The following is a 21,078-nucleotide window of genomic DNA, read 5'->3' on the forward strand; positions in this document are numbered from 1 at the left end:
GCGTTGCACAAAAAACTTTAGGATCTCGCCTCCCAAAACACTATAATTATGGGATATAATAAAGCAATGGAGTAAATTAAAGCACAAGCCATACGGCAAAAGAGATTTTACGTGGAAAACCCTCCAAGAGGTAAAAACTACGTGACATACTCTAGAGTAACAATTCACTATGAAGTAGAACGTTATAACTGATCACAAACACACATCGCTTGAATCAAACCTTCTTCACTTACGTAGGAGTGGATGAAAAATAAGAGAATAATGAAAACGGAGAGATCTCACCGATCACGAGGACGTAAAAGCGCTGAGACGTAAACTGCGCAGTAGATTACCTCTACAAGCAAAATCCTCCATTTCACAAGCTTCCTCTCTCTCTTTTCTCTCTCACCTTAGTCGGAAAAACGCCTTAGCATACCCTAGAATAGCCCTAGGGACCCTTATTTATAGTTTAGGAAACTCTTCTTTCGCACCTTTGCGAAACCGCCTCAAATTTACGCAGTCCGCACAAAATTCGCGCAGAATCTGCATAACCCTTGATTAGTCGAGACAAAAAAATATAGCTTGCTGGACTTTGAGTCGAGCGAGCCTTGACTGGTCGAGCAGCTCCCTTCGACTGGTCGAGCAACCTACTCGACCGATCGAGCAACACAGTAAAAGACATCTGTTTTACAACCGGCTACACTACCTCTCCTCTAAATTGAGGAGGAAAACCACTTTAAGATGCATATATCAGGCGAACCACACTAGATGAAACCATGGTTACTGTCTACCGTTAAAAACTTCACAAGATTAACTGTAATGTTTATTTATCATCCAACCTCTTGATAAGGTCACACATATATGGATGAGAGGAAAACAAAAATATCAGGTTGATTCAAAACTTTTGTGGCGGACAAAAGCTTTTTAGTGGTCAATGACTGTTGTTTTTAGATATAAATTGTGTACTGAGTAGCTTAGAATGTTATAATAAATCGGGCCGCATTGATATATTGTCTTATTTATGTAGATCATTTGTTTTACTAGCTCATTTTAAAATATGAGTTCAAAATATACAAAGATAAAGTGGACTACACCACAAGAAATAATGTAAATTAAATGCTTACCATATAAAAATTCTTAAGAGTTCAGGATGATTTGATATTTGTGTTTTTCATTCATTGAAATCGATTGGATGCCAATTAAATATTAATGTAAGCCCTAGGCAGGTTTCAATGGTAGACTATTTGGATATGCTTCGATTTTGGATTCATGCCTTAAAATGATTCAGAAAAACAGATAGATGGTGTAGATAAGACATACATGTATAATGGGCCTTGTAGAATTTACTCGCTCACTACATTATAATATGCTTTTTTATTTGACACACATGCACCCGCTACACACCTACCGCACGCTGTAGTGGGATTTCACCACCTATGGTTTTGAACCCAAGACCTCGTGTCGAAACTACGCAGAGTCTACCACTCAGGCAAAGACTCAAACCACTCACGCCATAGTTATAGTATACTTGGTAACTCATAATTCGCTACCCTTTTTCTTGTGTAGCTCTACTTTATTGTTCGGCAAATGCCCTGAGATGAGCTGGAAGTAGATATACAACGGATACATCAAGATAGGCCCCACTATCTAGATCCCACCCACGTCATGGCGTCCTTATTGAAACCTTTTTCGCATATGAGGTTTTAATAAGCTCATATTTGTATTTCCCATTCCCTGTCAGAATGGCTAGATGGCATGTGAACTTCATGACGGGTAAGATTTCACCGGTGGACGTTTCTGGAGATGGATTACAGCTTTAGCTGCTGAAGTGACATTACATAAGAAGATCTGCAAGCTCCACCATGATGAATGTGTCTTATCACACAGTGCATTCGGTGAGATCATTTCAAGAAAAAATGAAATAGATCAAAAGCTCATGTGGAATCCATTGCATAAAACAGCTGGGATAATGATGCTTACCATATAAACTTTTCTAGGGCTATCATGATGTTTATTTGAGATCCAACTTGGTTATAAATAAGTTCACACAATATGGATGAAGGAAAAACAAATATTAACTTACTGAAAGCTACAATGGCTCCTAAGAAGTTTTTAATGGTAGGAATTTAATCTTCATTGTTTTTGTGGCGAGTCTACTTGAGCTTTGGATCTGCCTCCTTCTTTGACTCATGCCTTAAAATGATCTATACAAATGGATGGACGGTGCGCATAAAACACATACATCATGGTGGGGTCCACAGAACTTGGTGACGTCACGGTGAGCAGCAAATCCGCTCTAGTTTTGAATCTTGATGGGGCCCACGTTTCTTTTGCTTTCACACTCTCCGTAGCTGCAAGAAAATCGCGTCCCCCGATTTCCCACCGAGCTTTTTTCGGCTCCAACACTCTCACACAGTCTCCAACTCAAATAGCGACAATCGACTACTGCAAGTGTTGAAAAGAAAGAAAAAGGAGAAAGAAAGTAAAGAGAGAGAAAGAGAAAGAAGGAAAGGGAAAGGACAGGAGAAGCAGCAGCAGCAGCAGCACAGCAGCTTAATCTTCAAGCGGAAAATGCGAATAATCTCCTCAGTCTTCTTCTTCTTCTCCCACTCTACTTTCGTTGCTATTCTCATAAGCATTTCCGCATCTTTGCTGGCGAATGTCGCAATCGGAGGAGATCCTTTTATTTTCTTTAATTGGGAGGTCTCGTACATCAAAGCTTCCCCTCTTGGAGTTTCCCAGCAGGTTTCCTCTTCTTTTCCTTATCTCCTTCTGCATATTTGCTTCTTGAAATTTCAATTCCGGAGTTTCATTCACTACTTGGAATCTACTTCTGCAACTCTAAAGTCCTGAGGGCTACGTTTTGGTACGCATGGCCGTACATTTGGTGGTGGGTCCAGACCATCTATTGGTTTCCAATGCTATGGATGGCCCGTGTTATGGGAGCGATGCCAGTATCTGATTAATAGGCTTCTCCGTTTTGGATCTGGACCATTGGTACTTTTTCATCTTCGTCCGCACATTGACGGATAGGATTGAGTGTCGGATGTAGATTTTGCTACCGTGGGTAATCCACAGTGGGGCCCGACAGATGGATGGTTCAGATCCATTTGACATATACCCAAATTCACCAGTCTTTAGTAAGTTGGTAGAATTTTATGAGATGGGAAACTATTGTGAAGGTTGTGATTGATTTAGTACGATCTGATGTGTGAGCTTTGTGTAGCTTAGTTTCAAATTTTCAAGATATTCCATGCTCAATGAGAAATGTGAAAATTAATGTTGATTTTGTTCTCCACTTTGTCTTTCGTCGCACATGTCGAGAGAATCACTGATTGAAAGATGTCTTGATCCCGTATAGATTGGAAGTGCACGATGAGCGGATCGGAGGGTGTGGAGAGATTAAGATATTAGAACTCGCAAAAAATGAGACTGGAATTAGTTGAATTGACTTGGCTTCTTTGGTCTCCGTTTTGGGTCACCTCTCCAAAAACATGTATATGTTCCAACCAAATTGGAATGAGTCCTAACGATTTCAGGTGAATTGGAATGATCTCTAATTCTCAAAAGTGAGTCATTCAAAACCAAGTTGGAATGTCTATGTTCCAACCAAGGGATTTTGTTCATCGGGTGAGTCAAACTCCCAAAACCAATTTTTTATTTTTTTTATTTTTAATGAATCCCAAAACCAAGATTCAACACTTGGGGATAGATAATTGGTAGGTGTGGATACAAATGTTTCTATTTTGGGAGGTTTGATGTCAAGTGAAAGGAAGGCTTTTTGGTAGTGGAAGTGTTGAGATGTGGAGCCATATCTGGATAGGGACGCTCGACCAGTCGAGTGCCCCGCTCGACCGGTCGTGGATTGGCTCGATTCAAAGTCCACCGAGCAAAATTGTTTTTTGTCCAAGGTGCTCAACCGGTCGAGGCCCATGCTCGACAAGTTGAGGGTCCGCTCAACCAGTCGAGTAGTCTGCTCGACTAGTCGAGGTTATGCAGATTCGTTTCCGGATTTTGCACGGACTGCGGATTCGCAAGGGTGCGAAAGGAAAGTTGCCTAAACTATAAATAGGGGTCCCTAGGGCTTTTCTAGGTATGAATGGGAGTTATTCTTCTCTATACATCCAAGGGAAAAAGGTTAGTATGTTGCTTGTAATCTTGTTTTCTTCATAGTGGAAGTTTGCACCCGTGGTTTTTTACCCTTGTTTGGGATTTTTCCACGTATATCTTGTCTTGTGGTTTGTTTGGAATGCTTTGATTCTTCTTCTAGTTTATATTTTTTCTTGTTTATCATTTGTGGGTGAGATCGGAGATTGGATCTCGGTTCACTGCGTTGTTGGCGTGCTGCGCAACAGGAAGCAGGATGACTGATGCTCTAAGATTTAAGACGTGGCAATGGAGGGGGAGGAAGGAAGCATGGTTGGGTTGTCATAAATGCAAACATTGATGAAATTGGTTTTAAGTATATTATTTTATTGATGAATTTCTCCTTCTTTCTTTCGACCGATGAGAAGATTTTATTAAAAATGAAGCCCAAGGACGAGCACAACCCGAAAGTGGAGCAACTAATACGTCACAAAAGAAAGACCTCCTAATCCTTGATTAACTCAACATTCTTGTGCCCTGAGAACTCCTTTATGTATAGCATCCAGGAGTTGGTAGAACACCTTACTCTATCAAATACCTAGATCACCAATTTACATATATTCTTAAATGTTCTGCCATTCTTTACCTTATAGAAGGCCTACAAATTGCTAGAAGGTAAAGGTTCCATCATAATTTACCTATGACTTCTCATCATCATCATTTTAGCTGTGGCCCAATTAATTGGGGTCGGTTCCATGAATCCTTTTACACCATTCTTCTCTATCAAGGGCCATAACTTCAGTTAGATCATAGGTCATCAAGTCTTTTCTTACTGCCTTCATCCATCTCCTTTTGGGCCTTCCCAATGTACCTATGACCTCTGGGGCTAGCTATGAGGGCCTCCTGAAATATTGCCATTGAGTTGTGCATTGCCTACACCACACGATGCATAATACTTAGCTGTTGCCTTTCTTGGCCATCAAAAGGGTTATTGTTGATGTAGTTTTCTGGTGCACCCTTCGCTGGACCTTCGAGAGCCTGCGGTAATGGAAGACGAAAGAGACAAAGGAGACCCTAACTGTAGCAGGGGGACCCTTCGATGCCTAAGTCAGAAAGCAAGCTGGGTCTAGTCGAATTAGGGTAGCGTAGGGGTTGCGTGAGAGTATGAATTGCGTACCTTTTCCTGTAGATGAAGGCCCTATTTATAGGCCTGGAGTCAGTTATGTAGAGAGGGATGTTTCCTTAATTAAAGGCGTGTGTTCAACAAACGTTTCTCCGCGAGAGATTAGTGGGGGCCCACGTTTAGCGAACGTTTCTCAATCGTTTTACGAGATCTTTGGTGGAGATAAGATCAAGCGGTCAAGGTCGAGGTCGAGGTCGGGAGATGTGGTGGTAGACCGAAGCCGAACATCCGAGTTGCCCTCTCTGAGACTGAAACCGAACATCTGAGCTGCCCTCTATGAGACCGAAACCGAACATCCAAGCTGCCCTCTATGGCCTTCCTGAGGGAGAGAATCCCGAGTTATGCTTTCTGACGGCTTATGGTTCGGTCTCTCTTCAATCTGCTCGCGCACGAGGGTCGTAGTCGAGCGTCGAGACCGAACTGGATCACGGCTCGGGGGCTCTTCCCAATAGATGGTCCGAGCTGAAGCTCGGAAATGGATGGGACCATGGAAAGAGCTCGGTATCTGATAGAAGCAGAGATACTTCGTCTTCTGACGATCGAGGTTAATGTACACCAAGGTTTGTGTTCGCTTTTTGGCCATTAAGGAGCTCCTTGGTTGTGATTGGCATTGGTTGACCATGCGGCGTCCACAGATGTCCGAGCTGACCACACAACTTTGACCAGTTCATTTTCACCCATAACAGTAGCCCCCTCTACTTCCGAGTTGATCACATAAGCTCGTGAATTAAGTCGATATCATGCGGTCAGATCAATTGGCGCATGGGGAGTTGAGCTTGCTCGTTGCGAAATGATACCCGTCGCAAAGGAGTGTGAGGAGGCAGAGGCGAGTCTTCTAGCGAAGACCGTCGAGACTGAGCAGCTCTGATCTACTCTAAAGGAGTCTAGGGAGGAGCTTGCAGCTCTGAAGATCTAGATGGAGGCTCAGGCAGAAGAGGCCCGAAAGAAGGAGGCGCAGGCGGAGGAAGAAGCTTGAAAGAAAGAGGCTCAGATGAAGGTCGAGTTGAAAGCGATAGGTTCACTTCTGAATGAGGCTCAAGGGAAGGCCGCCAAGTGGAAGGCTGAGCTGGCTGAGGTGATGATCAATTTTAGAGCAAAATTGACGGAAGCCGAGGCATCTATCTTGGTAACTCGGGTAGCGGCGGTGGAGGAGTTTAAAGCCTTCAAGGAATGGACAGAGGCGAAGGACCTGCTCTACAACCTTGGGTACGTGAAATGCTTCAAGGATGTTAGGAGGTTATATCCCGAGCTTGACCTGACCGCCCTTGAGGAAAGCCTTGTTGAAGACCCGATCCTACCAGAAGTCGAGGGCCCAATTCCTGTTGAAGCCGAGCAACCGACCTCAATGGGCACCGAGCACACTCCCCTGGGGGATTAGCCTCTTTTTATCTCTATCTCTCTCTCTCTCTCTCTCTCTCTCTCTGTCTCTCTCTTTTTTTCTTTTTTTTTTTTTGAACTTTTGTAACATTCTGCTTATCAATGAGAAGGGACTTTTTGGTTAGTGCTTGTTTGCCGTGCTCTATGTCTTTAATTCAGTAGATCATACATCACATGTTGGCAATATTTGCAGATTGGTTATCTTGATCTGATGGTCAAGATACGTGCAGATCAGTCGTGCTGATCTGATGGTTGAGATATTCAGGGAGGAATCCTTCCCTTTTTTGGGGGAACCCTACCCTTCTAGAACGTCTAGGGATTCATAATAGGTCGAGCAGTCCTGTAAGAAGACTTTTTCCCTTGCATTAAAGGAAATCCTCATTGTAGAATACGTAGTCCGAGTAGTCAGAGTAACAAGTATAAACAAGTAGAAATTTATTGCAACATTTGTAGTATGAGTACACAAGTTGTTCCGACCTCGTAAGTCGGTTTTAATCCGAGACCCAAGTGGTCTTTATAGATAATAGATCTTCAGGTGTTCAACATTCCATGAATGTGGTAGAGGTCACCCGTCCATGTCTTCGAGCTGATGCGCTCCTGATCGAACTGTACTAGTCACCCTGTAGGGCCCTTCCCAGTTCAGCCCAAGAGTCCATGAACCGAGCTCCTTGGTGTTCTGGAAAGTTTCATGGAGGACCACGTCTCCTACTTAGAACCTCCGTACTTTGACACTATAGTTGTAGAATCGGGCGACTTGTCCCTGTCGAGCTGTAACCCTTGACTGAGCTCGCTCTCTTCTTTCCTTGAGCAAGTCGAGGCTTAGAGCCATCTACTAGGCATTCTGAGGCTCATCGTACGACTTGACCTGCGTAGTAGGGAGCCCTATCTCGACGGGGACAACTGTATCTGCTCCGAAAGCCAGAGAGAAAGGAGTTTCTCCTGTAGTACAGTCTTCTGTTCTGTGGTCCGATATGCCTAAAGGACATAGGGAAGCTCTTCGGCCCAAGTCCCTTTGGCTTTCTCGAGTTTAGTTTTGAGGTGATTTTTAATGATCTTATTAACCGCCTTCAGTTGGCCGTTAGCTTAAGGGTGCCGAGGTGATGAGTAAGCATTTCAGATCCGGAAGTTTCCACACATACAACGAAACCGATCATTGTCGAACTATTTCCCGTTGTCCGAGACAATTGTATGAGGAATCTCGTATCGGCAGATGATGTTTTTCCAGACGAAGTCGGAGATTTTCTGCTAGGTAATTTTGGCCAACGGCTTGGCCTCGGCCCGTTTCGTGAAGTAATCGACCGTGACAACTACGAACTTGGTCTGACCTTTACTTGTTGTAATGGGCCGACAATGTTGATCCCCCATTAGGCGAATGGCCATAGCTCGGCCATGGGAGTTAGTCGTCTTGGAGGCTAACGAGGCATTACTGCGAATATCTGACATTTGTCGCACCTTTGAGGGTATTGCTTGGCGGCTTCCCAGATGGTCGACTAGAAGTATCCTTGTCGAATGACTTTATGAGATCCCTTCGTGGATCTCTTTTAGGACATACTCGGCTTCGTCAAGTTAGAGTCACCTCAGATAGGGTAGAGAGAATCACTTCTCATACAAGGTGTCCTCGACCATGGTATACCGAGCTGACTTGAACCGGAGTCTGTGTGCCTTGAGTGTGTCTTCGGGTAATTTGCCTTCCCGGAGATATTCAATTATCGGGTCCATCTAACTCGGAATTGAGGTCACCGGGAGAACCACCTCTGGGTCGGTTTTGTTGATGCTTGGTTCAAATAAGAACTTGAACAGGATCGACCTCAGAATGTCATCATTGGCAGCGGTGGCCAATTTTGCCAATGCGTTAGCCTTGGAATTTTCCTATCTGGGAATCGGGGTGACTTTGCATTCGAGGAACTTGTTGATAAGTTCCCGAGCCTTCTGCAGGTAGGCGATTATCCTTTCCTCTTTGGCTTCGTATTCATTGGCTATCTAGTTGACAATGAGCTGGGAGTCATTGTGCACCTTCAAGGTCCGCGCTCCCACTTCCAATGCCAACCTAAGCCCGACCAACAGTGCCTCGTACTCGGCGACATTGTTCGAGGTCTGGAACTCGAACCGTAGAGCGTACTGGGTACATGTCTGGTCAGGAGCGATTCTGGCTCCACTGCCCTTGAAATTTGACGACCCATTGATGTACAACATTCAGGTCTGTTGATCAGCTGCTTTGTTCAAGTCAGTCAAAGTCTCCAGGCTTGGCTCGCTGGTGAATTCGGCAATGAAGTTGGCCACCACCTGTCCTTTGATTGCAGTTTGGGGCTGATATTTGATGTCAAATTCACTGAGCTCAATGACCCATTTTGTGAGTCTTCTTGACACCTTGGGCTTTTGTAGCACCTGACGAAGAGGTTGGTTGGTCGGGATAATGATCGTGTGGGCCTGGAAGTAAGGTCGGAGGCGTCGAGACGATACGACCAAGGCCAAGGCGAGCTTCTCGATGTCCAAGTATTTGGTCTCGGCTAAGACCAATGCTTTGCTAACATAGTATACGGGGAGTTGCTTGCTGCTCTGCTCTCAAATTAGTGCCGAGCTGATTACAGCCTCGGAGACTGCCAGGTAGAGTATCAATGGTTCTCTTTGCTCGGGCTTAGAGAGTAATGGAGATGATCCCAAGTAGTGCTTGAGCTGCTGAAATGCCAGCTCGCACTCTTCGGTCCATTCAGTTCTTGCCTTGCCCTTCAACTATCAGAAGAATGGAAGACACTTGTCGGTAGCTTTGGAAACAAATTGATTGAGGGCCGCAACTCTGCCTGTTAGGCACTGTATCTCCTTTGTGGTCTTGGGTGAGCTCATTTTCAACAGAGCTTGTATCTTGTTGGGATTTGCCTCAATGCCCCTCTGGTTTACTAGAAAATCAAGGAACTTTCCTGAGTTGACATTGAAAGCGCACTTGTTTGGTTTCAGCTTCATCCGGTACCTTCTTAGGACCGTGAACATCTCTCGTAGGTCGGCCACATGATCGGTGACTTTGATGCTCTTGATAAACATATCGTCAATGTAGACTTTCATGGAACGTCTGATCTGCCTGGCGAACATCTTATTAACGAGCCATTGGTACGTAGCCTCAACGTTTTTCAGCCCGAAAGGCATGACTTTATAGCAGTAAAGCCCTTTGTCGGTGACGAATGTAGTTTTCTGCTCTGCTTATCGTAAGGGTGCATGGCGATCTGATTATAGCCTGAGTAAGCATCCATGAAGTTTAAGAGTTCGTGCTCGGCTGTACCGTCGACCAGCTGGTCGATCCGTGGAAGGGGAAAACTATCCTTGGGGCATGCTTTGTTCAGGTTGGTGTAATCAACACAGACCCACCACTTCCCATTGGACTTCTTCACGAAGACGACATTGGCGATCTAGTCGGGATAGTAAACTTCTTCAATAAATCCAACTTCTAGGAGCTTGCCGACGTCATCACCAATGATGGCGTATCGTTCTGGGTCGAACGCTCGTCACTTTTGCCTTACTTATCGGTGGTCAGGATCGACATTCAATATGTGGACGATCACATTAGAGTTGATGCCAGGCATGACCTGGTGGGACCATGCGAAAATGTCAGCATGACATCGTAGAAGGTCCACAATATGGTCTCGCAGATCGGGAAGTAATAGTGAGCTGACCTGTACAGTACGAGTCGGGTCAAATTCCGAAAGAGGAACTGCTATGAGATCTTCCATAGGAGAACCCCTCTCATATGATTCTTCTCGGGGATCGAGGAAAGTGATGGCCATGGCATGGTGCTACGCGCCTGTTATCAGAGCTGTGGAATAACATTGACGAGCTTCATGCTGGTCTCCTTTGACTTGTCCGATGTCGTGCTTGGTCGAAAATTTCATTGTAAGATGGTAACTGGACACCTCTGCCCGCGTGGCATTCTAGGATGGGCGTCCGAGGATGATGTTGTAGACAGAAGGGCAATCCACCACTAGAAAGTCAATCATCTTCGTGATCTGATTCGGTCCTTCTCCTGCAGTTACAGGTAGATGAATAGACCCCCCCGGAAATGAACTTTTCCTCGACAAATCCGAGCAGTGGAATTCGGACAGATCGGAGTCGGGATCTACTAATTCCTATTTTGTTGAAAGCAACAGTGAAGAGAATGTTGGTCGAGCTGCTGGTGTCCACCAGAATTCGGAATACCTTGCTGTTAGCTATGATCATGGCCACCACCAGAGTATCATCATGGGGGTGGTGGATCCCACGAGCGTCTTCTTTAGTGAACATTAGCTCACAAGGGGACCATCTTTTGCTCTTCCAGAAGGTGGCGGGTGAGGTTGATATGGTGCTCTGAGCTATTATGGGCGATGCTCCGAGCATGGGCTCTACGAGCTCAATTTAAGTCTCCTCCTCTAATAGGTCTGCCGAAGATGGTGCGGATTTCTCCAGTGGGCTCGTTGTCGTTCTTATCGACCTGCTGCTCATTCCTCCGATCTGGCCGATTTGACCGTTCTTCTCTTTTGCTCACATATTCGCGCAATTGTCCGGCGCGGATAAGGGCTTCAATCTCCTCTTTGAGGTCGAAGCAGTCACTGGTACCATGGTCACGGTGGAAGTGATAGTACTTGCGCTTGTCTCGCTTGTTGGCGTCTGTCTTCATTCGTTCGGCCACCTTAAGAGCCTTTTGTCCCGAACTTCCATGAGGAACTGCTCGGAAGTAGTGCTGAGGGGAGTGTTGGAGTGGAACCTACTCTTAAGTCGTCGACTCGGTCCTTGCCTGGATGAGTCGTCGTCCTTCTTCCTTTTATTATTTATGCTGGACGAGGGTTCATCCTTCCGCTTCTTGTCCTTGGCCAAGCTTCCGGTACTCCGATTAGCCTTGCGGGAGCTGAACAACTCCTCGGCATTGGAGTACTTATGGGCTCGATTGAGGAGGTTGGCTATAGTGGTCGAAGGTTTTTTGCTGATTGAGAAGAGGAATCGGGAATCCTTCAGCCCTGCCATCATGGCGGCCAGGGCTATTTAATTCGAGTAGCCCTCTACTTGCATTGCTTCTTGGTTGAACCGCTTGATGTAATCTCTGAGCAACTCGTCCTCCTTTTGAGTAATAATTAGGAGATGGGTTGCAGGCTTCCGCCTAACTTTTCCTCCAATGAATTTGTTGATGAAGGCTTTGCTGAGTTGTGTGAATGAGCTGATGGAATTCTGCTTCAGCTGACGAAACCATGTCTGGGCTGCCCCTGAAAGAGTTAAGGAGAACGCTCTGCACATCACCAAGGTTGAGGTGCCATGGAGTTCCATCCACACCCTAAAAGACTCTAGATGCTATGCCGGGTCGGTGGATCCAGAGTATGGGGTGAGTTGTGGCATCTTTTATCCAGGCGAGAGCTGAGTTCACATGATGTCGTCGGTGAGTGGTGGTTCGGTTTCCTCCAGCATAGCTTCTACAGAGGTCAGGACTTGTGCACAGTAGGCCTCATGTATGTCGCTGATCTGATCTCCTAGCTTCTCGAGTTCTGCTTCCCAGGGGACATTGTTTTCTCCAATGGCCTCGGGGGTCTTCCCACGTCTTCGATTCTCCAGCTCATGTCATAGGTCGGAAGCAGGGAGATCGGCCGTTCAAGCACTTCGGATAGGCACTTGTGGTTAGGTTGCCCTGACTGCTATCTGACCGCTTGAGGGACTGGTGGGACTTTTGGAGGTCGAGACTGCTCGGTGGCAGCATCTTCTGCTGCTGCACGACTAGGAAGGGGATTCTGTCTCTCTAGCATCTACATGAGTTAGTTCATATTATCGTTCAGAGTATCGACTCGATTCTCCAGAGAGATGAGCCGACCTGCCTGGTTGCGGGATCTCGGCGTAGGCGCCGCAAGGGCGAAATCAACTCGTTGTTGAGAAAATTGACCGCCTTGATCTGCGAATGACTGCACTGGAGTGGGCATGGTTGCTGGAATGACGGTCAGCGTCTTCTTCCTTCCTTTTGCCATCGTAGATCTTGTAGAACTTAGGTAGGATGCAAACGGCTTCAACGTCGCTTCCCACAAACGGTGCCAAACTGTTGATACAATTTTCTGGTGCACCATTTGCTGGACCTTCGAGAGCCTGCAATAATGGAAGACGAAAGAGACAAAGGAGACCCTGGTTGTAGCAGAGGGACCCTCTGATGCCTAAGTCAAAAAGCAAGCTGGGTCTAGTCAAATTAGGGTAGCGTAGGGGTTGCATGAGAGTGTGAATTGCGTACCTTTTCCTGTAGATAAGGCCCCATTTATAGGCGTGGGGTTAGTTACGTAGAGAGGGACGTTTCCTGAATTAGAGGCGTGTTTTCAGCAGACGTTTCTTCGCGAGATCAGTGGGGGTGCACGTTTAGCGGACGTTTCTCCGCGAGATCAGCGGGGGTGCACGTTTAGCAGACGCTTCTCAATTGTTTTATGAGATCTTCAGTAGAGATAAGATCAAGCGGTCGAGGTCGAGGTTGGGAGATGTGGTGGGAGACCGAAGCTGAACATCCGAGCTGCCCTCTATGAGACCGAAACCGAACATCCGAGCTGCCCTCTATGGCCTTCCTTAGGGAGAGCATCCCAAGCTATGCTTTCTAGCGGCTTATGGTTTGGTCTTTCTTCAATCTGCTCGTGTGTGAGGGTTGTAGTCGAGCGTTGAGACCGAATTGGATCACGGCTTGGGGGTTCTTCCCAATAGATGGTCCGAGCTGAAGCTCGGAAATGGATGGGACCATGGAAAGAGCTCGGTATCTGATAGAAGCAGAGATACTTCATCTTCTGACGATCGAGGTTAATGTACACCAAGGTTTCCCAACAATGGGTTTCCACTTTCTGGCCATTAAGGAGCTCCTTGGTCGTGATTGGCATTGGTTGACCATGCGGCGTCCACAGATGTCCGAGCTGACCTTACAACTTTGACTCGTCCATTTTCACCCATAACAGTTACCATTGAACATGAGCTAAGGGCCTAAGGCTTTCACAAGTAAAGCCCTTTGGTAGTCCTCTGCTTGTCTCATTTTGGGTAGGTAAATTTGATAGCTTGGCACTTGGCACCTAGTGTTAGTTTGTGTTCCCTTGAAAGCCAATCATACATCTACTATATACACAAACACACACGTTTAATTAATACTCTTGGTTTAGTGGAGAAGTAATTATTCTTATTCCAGTGAATTGCATCATATGGGTTTTATATGTTTGTAAAATGTATTTGTGATTCCGTTAAGTCCACAGACTAACATTTTAGCCAACTAAGGTGCATTGGTTTTGAGACTGGCACCGAGAGATTTGGTTCTGTAGTTCCTTTTCTACCTAAAAGTGGTTCACAACTAGTGATGGACCTGGATAGTTTGTTAGGAAGGTTGTCATGAGATTGGATGACTGCTTAAGCTGTCTCGTTAAGTCTCGACCATTTTGGGTGGGTTTCCAACATCAGTATGTGAGTGTGTACATTGGGTAACATGGCACATCGAACATGGGTCATAATGAAGGAACGCCTTTTGTGCCTAATTATGCGAGCACGACTTCCTTTATCTGGTCTGTCAGTCCCTTCACCTGAGGGTGTGTGGTTGGGGTTTTATATGGAACAAAGTGTGAAGGCAAGGCTTAGACTGATATATAGGCTGCTTATTGAGGTTTGTTTGAAAGATTTTTATTTTTTTTTGGAAACTTGTAGGGTATTAAAAAAAGGTTACGTAACGGCTGTACATAACGGTAATGGTTCTAGCTGTTACGTGTTATGGGGCTGTAACGGTCTGTTTTAGAAAATTCAAATTGGTATGGTATGCGTTTATAAGCTTCTCAAAGGGGTTTGTTTTCCTTTTTTCACCATTTATCCTCCATTTTTTGAAAAAATTGCTTCTTTGGAATATTTTAAACCAAATTTTGACTAGGTTTGTGCAATCCTTGAAGATTAAAACACAAGATTTAAAAGCCATTTTGAAGAATCAGACATTCACGGCCGAATTTTGGGAAAATCGAAAAAATAGGTAAAAATTCTTTTTTTTTTTTTTTCTTGCTGCAAATGTGTTGTTGAACATGATATTACCAAGTTGATGACATCTTGCTAAATTTGTGGACAATTTGGCCATGTTTGTATATATATATTTTTCATGTTTTAAAATATTTTCATTGCCTTTTATATAAATACGGTGATACCCCGATGGGTTGGTGGATTAAGAATTCCTCTTTCTACCGTTTATCTAATATGGAAAGGTAACAATAGAATTGCACCTTTGGTTTTCAAAAGATCCAAATTCCTGGTGGGTGAGGGAAAGAGAATCAGATTTCGGACTGACCCGTCTCAATCAGCCGCTGGCTTCTCTTTTTCCCGAGCTTGCCTCTCTTAGCCTGGCCATGGATATCGATATCCCTGTGGCTTCATGTTTCTCTTGGAATGGTGAAGAAAGGGTATGGTTTCCCCCCTTTAGGAGGAATTTGCGTGATAGAGAAATCAATGCCTTAGCCTCTCGTCACAATTGCAGGGTCACCCTATCCCCCATAATCAGCTAAATTCGATCTTCTGGAAGCTGTCTGCGTTTGGTTCTTTCTCGGTGCGATCCTTTTACAAAGATCTAGCTTTGATCAGATCTTTGAACCGTTGCTGCCCTATGAGCGAGATTTGGAATTATGGTGCTCCCCCCAAAGTTAGGGCCTTTGGATGGCTCGGGGGCAGAAACAAAATTCTAATGATAGACAACCTTTGGAAATGCGGAATGATCCTCCCGAATGTCTATCTGTTGTGTCTCCAACAAGCTGAGTTGGTAAACCATTCATTTTTACATCGTTCCTTCACGGCAGGAGTGTGGGTAGGGATCTTTGCCCTTGCGTCAGTCCGCTAGGTCATGCCGCCCTCCATAGAGGACCTCTTTCTCGCTTGGCACGCAATGGATGGGGGGAAGCTTGGGAGAAAAAAGTGGAGACTTGCTTTGCTAGCCGTCGTGTCGACAATCTGGGTAGAAAGGAACGAGTGATGCTTCTAAAACAAAAGCATTATCGTAGCAGAGGTGTTCAATAGAGTTGTTTAGCTCTTTTGAGATTGGGCGCCTTAATTGGGCTGTATTCTTAGGTTTCTCCCAACCAAGGGGCTGGTTGTTGTTGTAGTTTTAGTTCCCTTAGGTTTTTTGTAGTTTTTCCTAGGTTTCTTTTGTTTTTCTTTTGTTTCTGTTTGTAGTTTGTTTTATTTTTCCTATTTTTAATTTTTTTCTTTAAATTTCTTGGGGGGAATGATGTCAAATGCTTAGAGATATGCATTAGTAGGATGAATCCCACAGATTGCATGAGTTTTGACCCCATTTTGAGGGCACTCGAGTGGTGCCAAATTGGCCCAATACTATTCATCCGAATTTAATTTTAATTTTTCCTCAAATCTCTTGAGGGAAATAGAGTTAAATGGTTAGGGATATGCATTAATGGGATGATTTCCATAGATCGCACAATTTTTGGGCATTTTGGGGGCATTTGAGTGGTCCTAAATCGGCTCTACACTATTCATCCGAATTTATTTTATTTTATTTTTTTTCTCAAATTTCTTGAGGGAAATACCGTCAAATGGCTAGGCATATGTATGAGTGGGATGAGTTCTACAGATTGCATGAATTTCTGGCCATTTTGGGGGCATTCAATTACTCTTAAATCAGCCTGACAACACCATTTATTGGAATTTATTTTTTATTTTTTTCTCAAATTTCTTGAGGAAATTGGTGTCAAATGGTTAGGGATATGCATTAGTAGGATATGCTCATATAATCTTATTTATATTTAATCATTGATATTAGATAATTAGAAATTAAATATAAAATTTTTGTTGTTAGTCCAAGCCTTTTAGGTTAATAAAATCATCAGACAGCCTGGGAAGCCCTTTACACTATCATAAATATTTCAAAACTTGAAGAATACATATTTGGAATTGTCTTTTTTATTTTTTTATTTTTTTCAAAAATTTCATTATTTTTTTCTTTAAAAAATCGACCATTACAGGGCTGTAACATAACAGCTTCATAGCTAGCCATTGCTGTTATTGAATACCTTGGGAACTTGTGTTTAAGGTCTCACGTTGAAGCGGAAATTAACTTACGGTTATGTGTATAAGGTTGGGGAATTTGGGGCTAGGATTTCTGATCGGAGGCTTTTATAGGGGGACGTAAACAAACAGAAAGAAGGAAAACCAGTAGCTGAAAGTTTCTATTAAGTGTCACAGTTGCTGAGTTGCAGAAGGGTTACAAAAGAAATTGAAGAAAGTACAAAAAAGTTACAGAAAATTCTAGCATTGGAAACTGAGCAAATCCCGAGGAGCAAATGTGCTCTGAGATCAAACTGATGGGACTAAAATAACAAGTAAACTAATAGCAGAAAATCCAATTCACATGTGGTAAGTTTAACAAGAAACAAACTAACAAAACTTCAAACACTATCAGAAGTCTCCAATTATCATGTTTATGAACTGCTATGGCTGTTTATATGGTTGGTGTATACAAGAGGCGTACTGGAATGTGTGATAATTCTAGCACATGAAATGGTATCTAATGGATCTCATCGCACAAGTGATCAAGTGGGCTCCACTTTGGATCTTCTATTATATACACGTATGGTTTTAGGCCTGACTGCATCGACATATGCTTCAGCCAGGCCTAGTTGCAAGCATAGATTGTTTCATGTTTCATATCTGAGATCTCATGTATGTGGACAAGCCAACAAATCTGCCTATGTAATGAAGTGGGGAGATACAGTGATGGGCTCCAAGCAAGGATTCATACAATGAGGAGCTGAATACTTACCTAGGCGTCCTGTCCTGGGCTGAGTCTGATTACTTGGCTCTGGTTGTGCTGACTCATGTGACATGTCTAAGCTTATGGGTTGGACATGGACATGCTTTTGCGCAACCTACTCGCCGCTAGATGGTTTCATGGACTAGAGACCTCATGCATGTGTGACACAAATAAATCTGCCCATGCAAGTTGGGAATTACAACATTGGCATCTTGAAAGAATTCTTACAAGGATGGCTGAGTAATTTCCTACTTTCCCCAACCGGGCTGAGCCCAATTACTTGGCCTACAAATGTGCTAGGCTGGGCTTAGACTCAAGTCCATAGCATAGTTTGGACGTGGATGTGTAGGATGGGAATTAGAAAGATGGCATCCAAGCAAGGATTCCTATAATGTGTCCTATCGAGCTTTGGAAGTTTCTTATTGTGATCACTGTCGTGCTTCCTATCATTAATCCCATCCATGGCATCCCAAGTCGGTTATGTAACGGCTGTTACGTAACGTTTGTGGTCATAACTGTTATGCGTTATGGGGCTGAAACAACCGTTATAGAAAAAAACGAGCCGTAATGGTCCAGAAACTTTTCCTTTTTCAAGAAAAAAGAAGAAGAATAAGAAGAAGAAGAAGAAGAAGGAAGAGCCGTAACAACTAACGACCAATATCGTAACAGTAAGGCTGGTGGCCATTACAGCCACTGTTACCATTATGGAACACCTTGATCCCATCATTAATGTGAGTAGGCATTAAGAGAAAGCATGCTGGCTAATTACCTGAAGTTTAAGACGCTAGAATGTACTCAATAGTAGGGTTTATGCATTTATTCTTGCCAATTGTAACAAGAAATTTCATTGCCAACAGATCTTGGCATAATATTCTTGATCGCTGATCAACGCTAAATCATGGTTGCAGGTAATTGGAATTAATGGGCAATTTCCAGGACCAACTGTCAACTTGACTACAAACTGGAATGTTGTTGTGAACGTCCACAACAAATTGGATGAGCCAATCCTTCTCACATGGTATGTATGCTCTGCAATTTCACATTTTGTCTGATATACTTTATGATGGCCATTGAAGATAAAGGATTGTAATGTTTTAGGAATGGTATACAACAAAGGAGAAACTCTTGGCAGGATGGTGTTTTGGGGACAAATTGTCCAATTCCGGCTAGTTGGAATTGGACATATGAATTTCAGGTTAAGGATCAAATAGGGAGTTTCTTTTATTTCCCTTCTACTGGTTTCCAGAAAGCTTCTGGTGGGTACGGAGAAATCATCATAAACAACAGACCGGTGATTCCAGTTCCCTTTGGGACTCCAGATGGAGATATTGCAATCTTCATTGGTGACTGGTATACGAAGAGTCACAAGGTCAGACTAATTTCTTTGGGAGATGCAGGTTTTGGTACTTGGTCACTTGGGAATTTACTAACTTGAATCGACCACAGGAGCTAAGAAAAGCCCTTGAAGATGGTAATGACCTTGGGGTGCCGGATGGGGTTCTCTTTAATGGGTTAGGTCCATACCGCTACAATGATTCACTTGTGCCTGCTGGAATTCCTTACAAGACGATAAATGTGGAACCAGGTTTGTAGCTTATGGCTCTATATGTAACCATGCTGCACATTGTTTTTGTAAGTGGCTATCCTAGTGAGAAATTTCTTTTGTGGTCAGTCATACTGAATCTTGATCATCAACACTTGTACCGGATATCTAGGGTTGGATTATGACTATGATGCCTTCTCCTGGCTATTTGGGTTGGTTTGTGGTGATGAGGACGACGATGATGATGGTGAATTCTCATTGTTGCTTGGCAAAAGTTGATGACTGGTTGCCCGTCCACCTGACATTGACTATCCTTTTCCTAGGTTGGGGACTGGGGCTATCAATGGGCCAGGCTGGGCTTTCAGGCTTGGCCCACTTTCGGCTGGGCTTGGGCTGAATGTTAGGCCTGATGGTTGGACCCAGGCCTAAAACTTGAGCCCGTTTATTAATTGGGCTGGGCTTGGGCTGTGTCTAAGAGGCCAACAGCCTGGCCCCATCTGTTTAAGGTTTCAAGGGCATTTTTGTTAATATCGTGCATCATTGGGTGCACTTAACAAACAACCTAGATCTTGAGGGTGGCTGGCTTGGGCTAAGGCTGGACTTTGACCCGGCCATGCATGATCATCATGTGCTGGGCTCAGGCCTGTCAATCATGAGCCTGTGTAGGGGCTCAGGCTTGGGTTTTAACCTTGCAGATCGGGCTTGGACAAGCCTTGGCCTGGCCCAAATCTGGCCCATTGATAGCCCTGCTGGGACTGTCTGGTGCTTTGCTCTTAAGCAGAGTTAGTTGAAGTGAATTGAAGTAGTTTAATATATGTAAAGGAAACGATAAAATTGGAAACAGGATCATTTCAGTTCCTAATGATGACCAAACCCTAATTGCAATTCCAGGTGTTTTAACTTCAACTTGAAACAGCAGGAATTGCCATTTGGGGTCTGTCCCTCATTGTATATAGCATGGGGCTTCCCCACTTTGGTCATCTCTATGTTAATGAATTGAACTACTGCAATTTGATTCAACTCGATTGGAGCATCCAGACACAACTGTATTCTTTCCCTTCACCATTTTCATTGTGTTTGTAGGATGCTGCTGATGATCAAATGTGATTAGATAGTTGTATTTGCATCTAGATTGACTCACTAGATCATTTTGCTTAAAACAGGAAAAACTTACCGTCTTCGGGTACACAATGTTGGCATCTCCACTAGCCTTAATTTCAGAATCCAAGATCATAACATGCTCCTCGTGGAGACGGAAGGGTCCTATACAGTTCAACAGAACTATACAAACATGGATATCCATGTGGGTCAATCGTACTCATTCCTGGTCACGATGGATCAAAATGCCAGCAATGATTACTATATGGTGGCAAGTCCTCGGTTTGTCAGTGGAGCTGACTGGACGAGAGCCACAGGTGTTGCCATCTTGCACTACTCCAATTCCCAGGCCCCTGCTTCAGGTCCAATTCCAGAACCCCCAATTGAGTATGACACATATTTCTCGATGAACCAAGCAAGGTCCATCAGGTAGGTTGGTCACATACAAGTGCATCCACCCATGAATTCGCATGCCTTACATTTCTCATAGTGAAGCTTATGCATCTCTTCTTTCAGTGGTTTGTTTGATGCTTTCTATAGCTTTTTTTTCCCCCTAATTATATTTTTTTAATGTTGGGCTTGATCCGAGTTTGATTCATGTGATGGTGAACTAATCTCCAGATGGAATGTCTCTGCTGGTGCTGCTCGTCCCAATCCTCAAGGATCTTTTAAATATGGTCAAATCACTGTCACAGATGTGTATGTGCTGCTTAACAGACCTCCAGAGCTTATAGATGGAAAATTGAGGGCTACTTTGAATGGAATTTCATACATTGCACCTGCTACTCCCCTAAAGCTGGCTCTGCAATATGATATATCAGGAGTTTACAAGCTTGATTTTCCGAACAGAATGATGAACAGACCTGCAAAGGTTGACACATCTATAATAAATGGTACTTATAGAGGTTTCATGGAAATTATATTCCAGAACAATGATACTATCGTTCAAAGCTACCACTTGGATGGATATGCATTCTTTGTTGTGGGGTAAGCTCTAGGTGCCAGCCTTCTTGTTCATTTGTTTCTGATAGAAGGCTTTGAGAGCCAGGTACCTAAGTGCTTTTCCGTTTT

At 44.0% G+C, this 21,078-nt stretch overlaps 1 protein-coding gene across 4 annotated transcripts in view; it reads left to right on the plus strand.

The window, feature by feature from the left end:
• Window positions 1-2,329: 2,329 nt before the first annotated feature.
• LOC131239750 (monocopper oxidase-like protein SKU5) overlaps window positions 2,330-21,078 on the plus strand; it is a 36,149-nt gene continuing 17,400 nt past the window's right edge. For 3 of the 4 annotated variants that reach the window (XR_009168369.1, XM_058237602.1, XM_058237601.1), the window contains exons 1-6: window positions 2,349-2,724; window positions 18,275-18,384; window positions 18,465-18,735; window positions 18,813-18,951; window positions 20,073-20,436; window positions 20,629-20,994. Coding sequence is in view for 3 of the 4 variants with exons in the window: in XM_058237602.1 (XP_058093585.1) it covers window positions 2,551-2,724; window positions 18,275-18,384; window positions 18,465-18,735; window positions 18,813-18,951; window positions 20,073-20,436; window positions 20,629-20,994 (1,424 nt within the window). In the remaining variant the exon portion in view is untranslated. Of the gene's footprint in view, window positions 2,725-18,274; window positions 18,385-18,464; window positions 18,736-18,812; window positions 18,952-20,072; window positions 20,437-20,628; window positions 20,995-21,078 lie in introns of all 4 variants that reach the window. The other variant, XM_058237604.1, reaches the window with a different exon arrangement.

This window comes from Magnolia sinica, chromosome 3 (assembly GCF_029962835.1).
Source record: "Magnolia sinica isolate HGM2019 chromosome 3, MsV1, whole genome shotgun sequence".
Taxonomy (NCBI): Eukaryota; Viridiplantae; Streptophyta; class Magnoliopsida; order Magnoliales; family Magnoliaceae; genus Magnolia; species Magnolia sinica.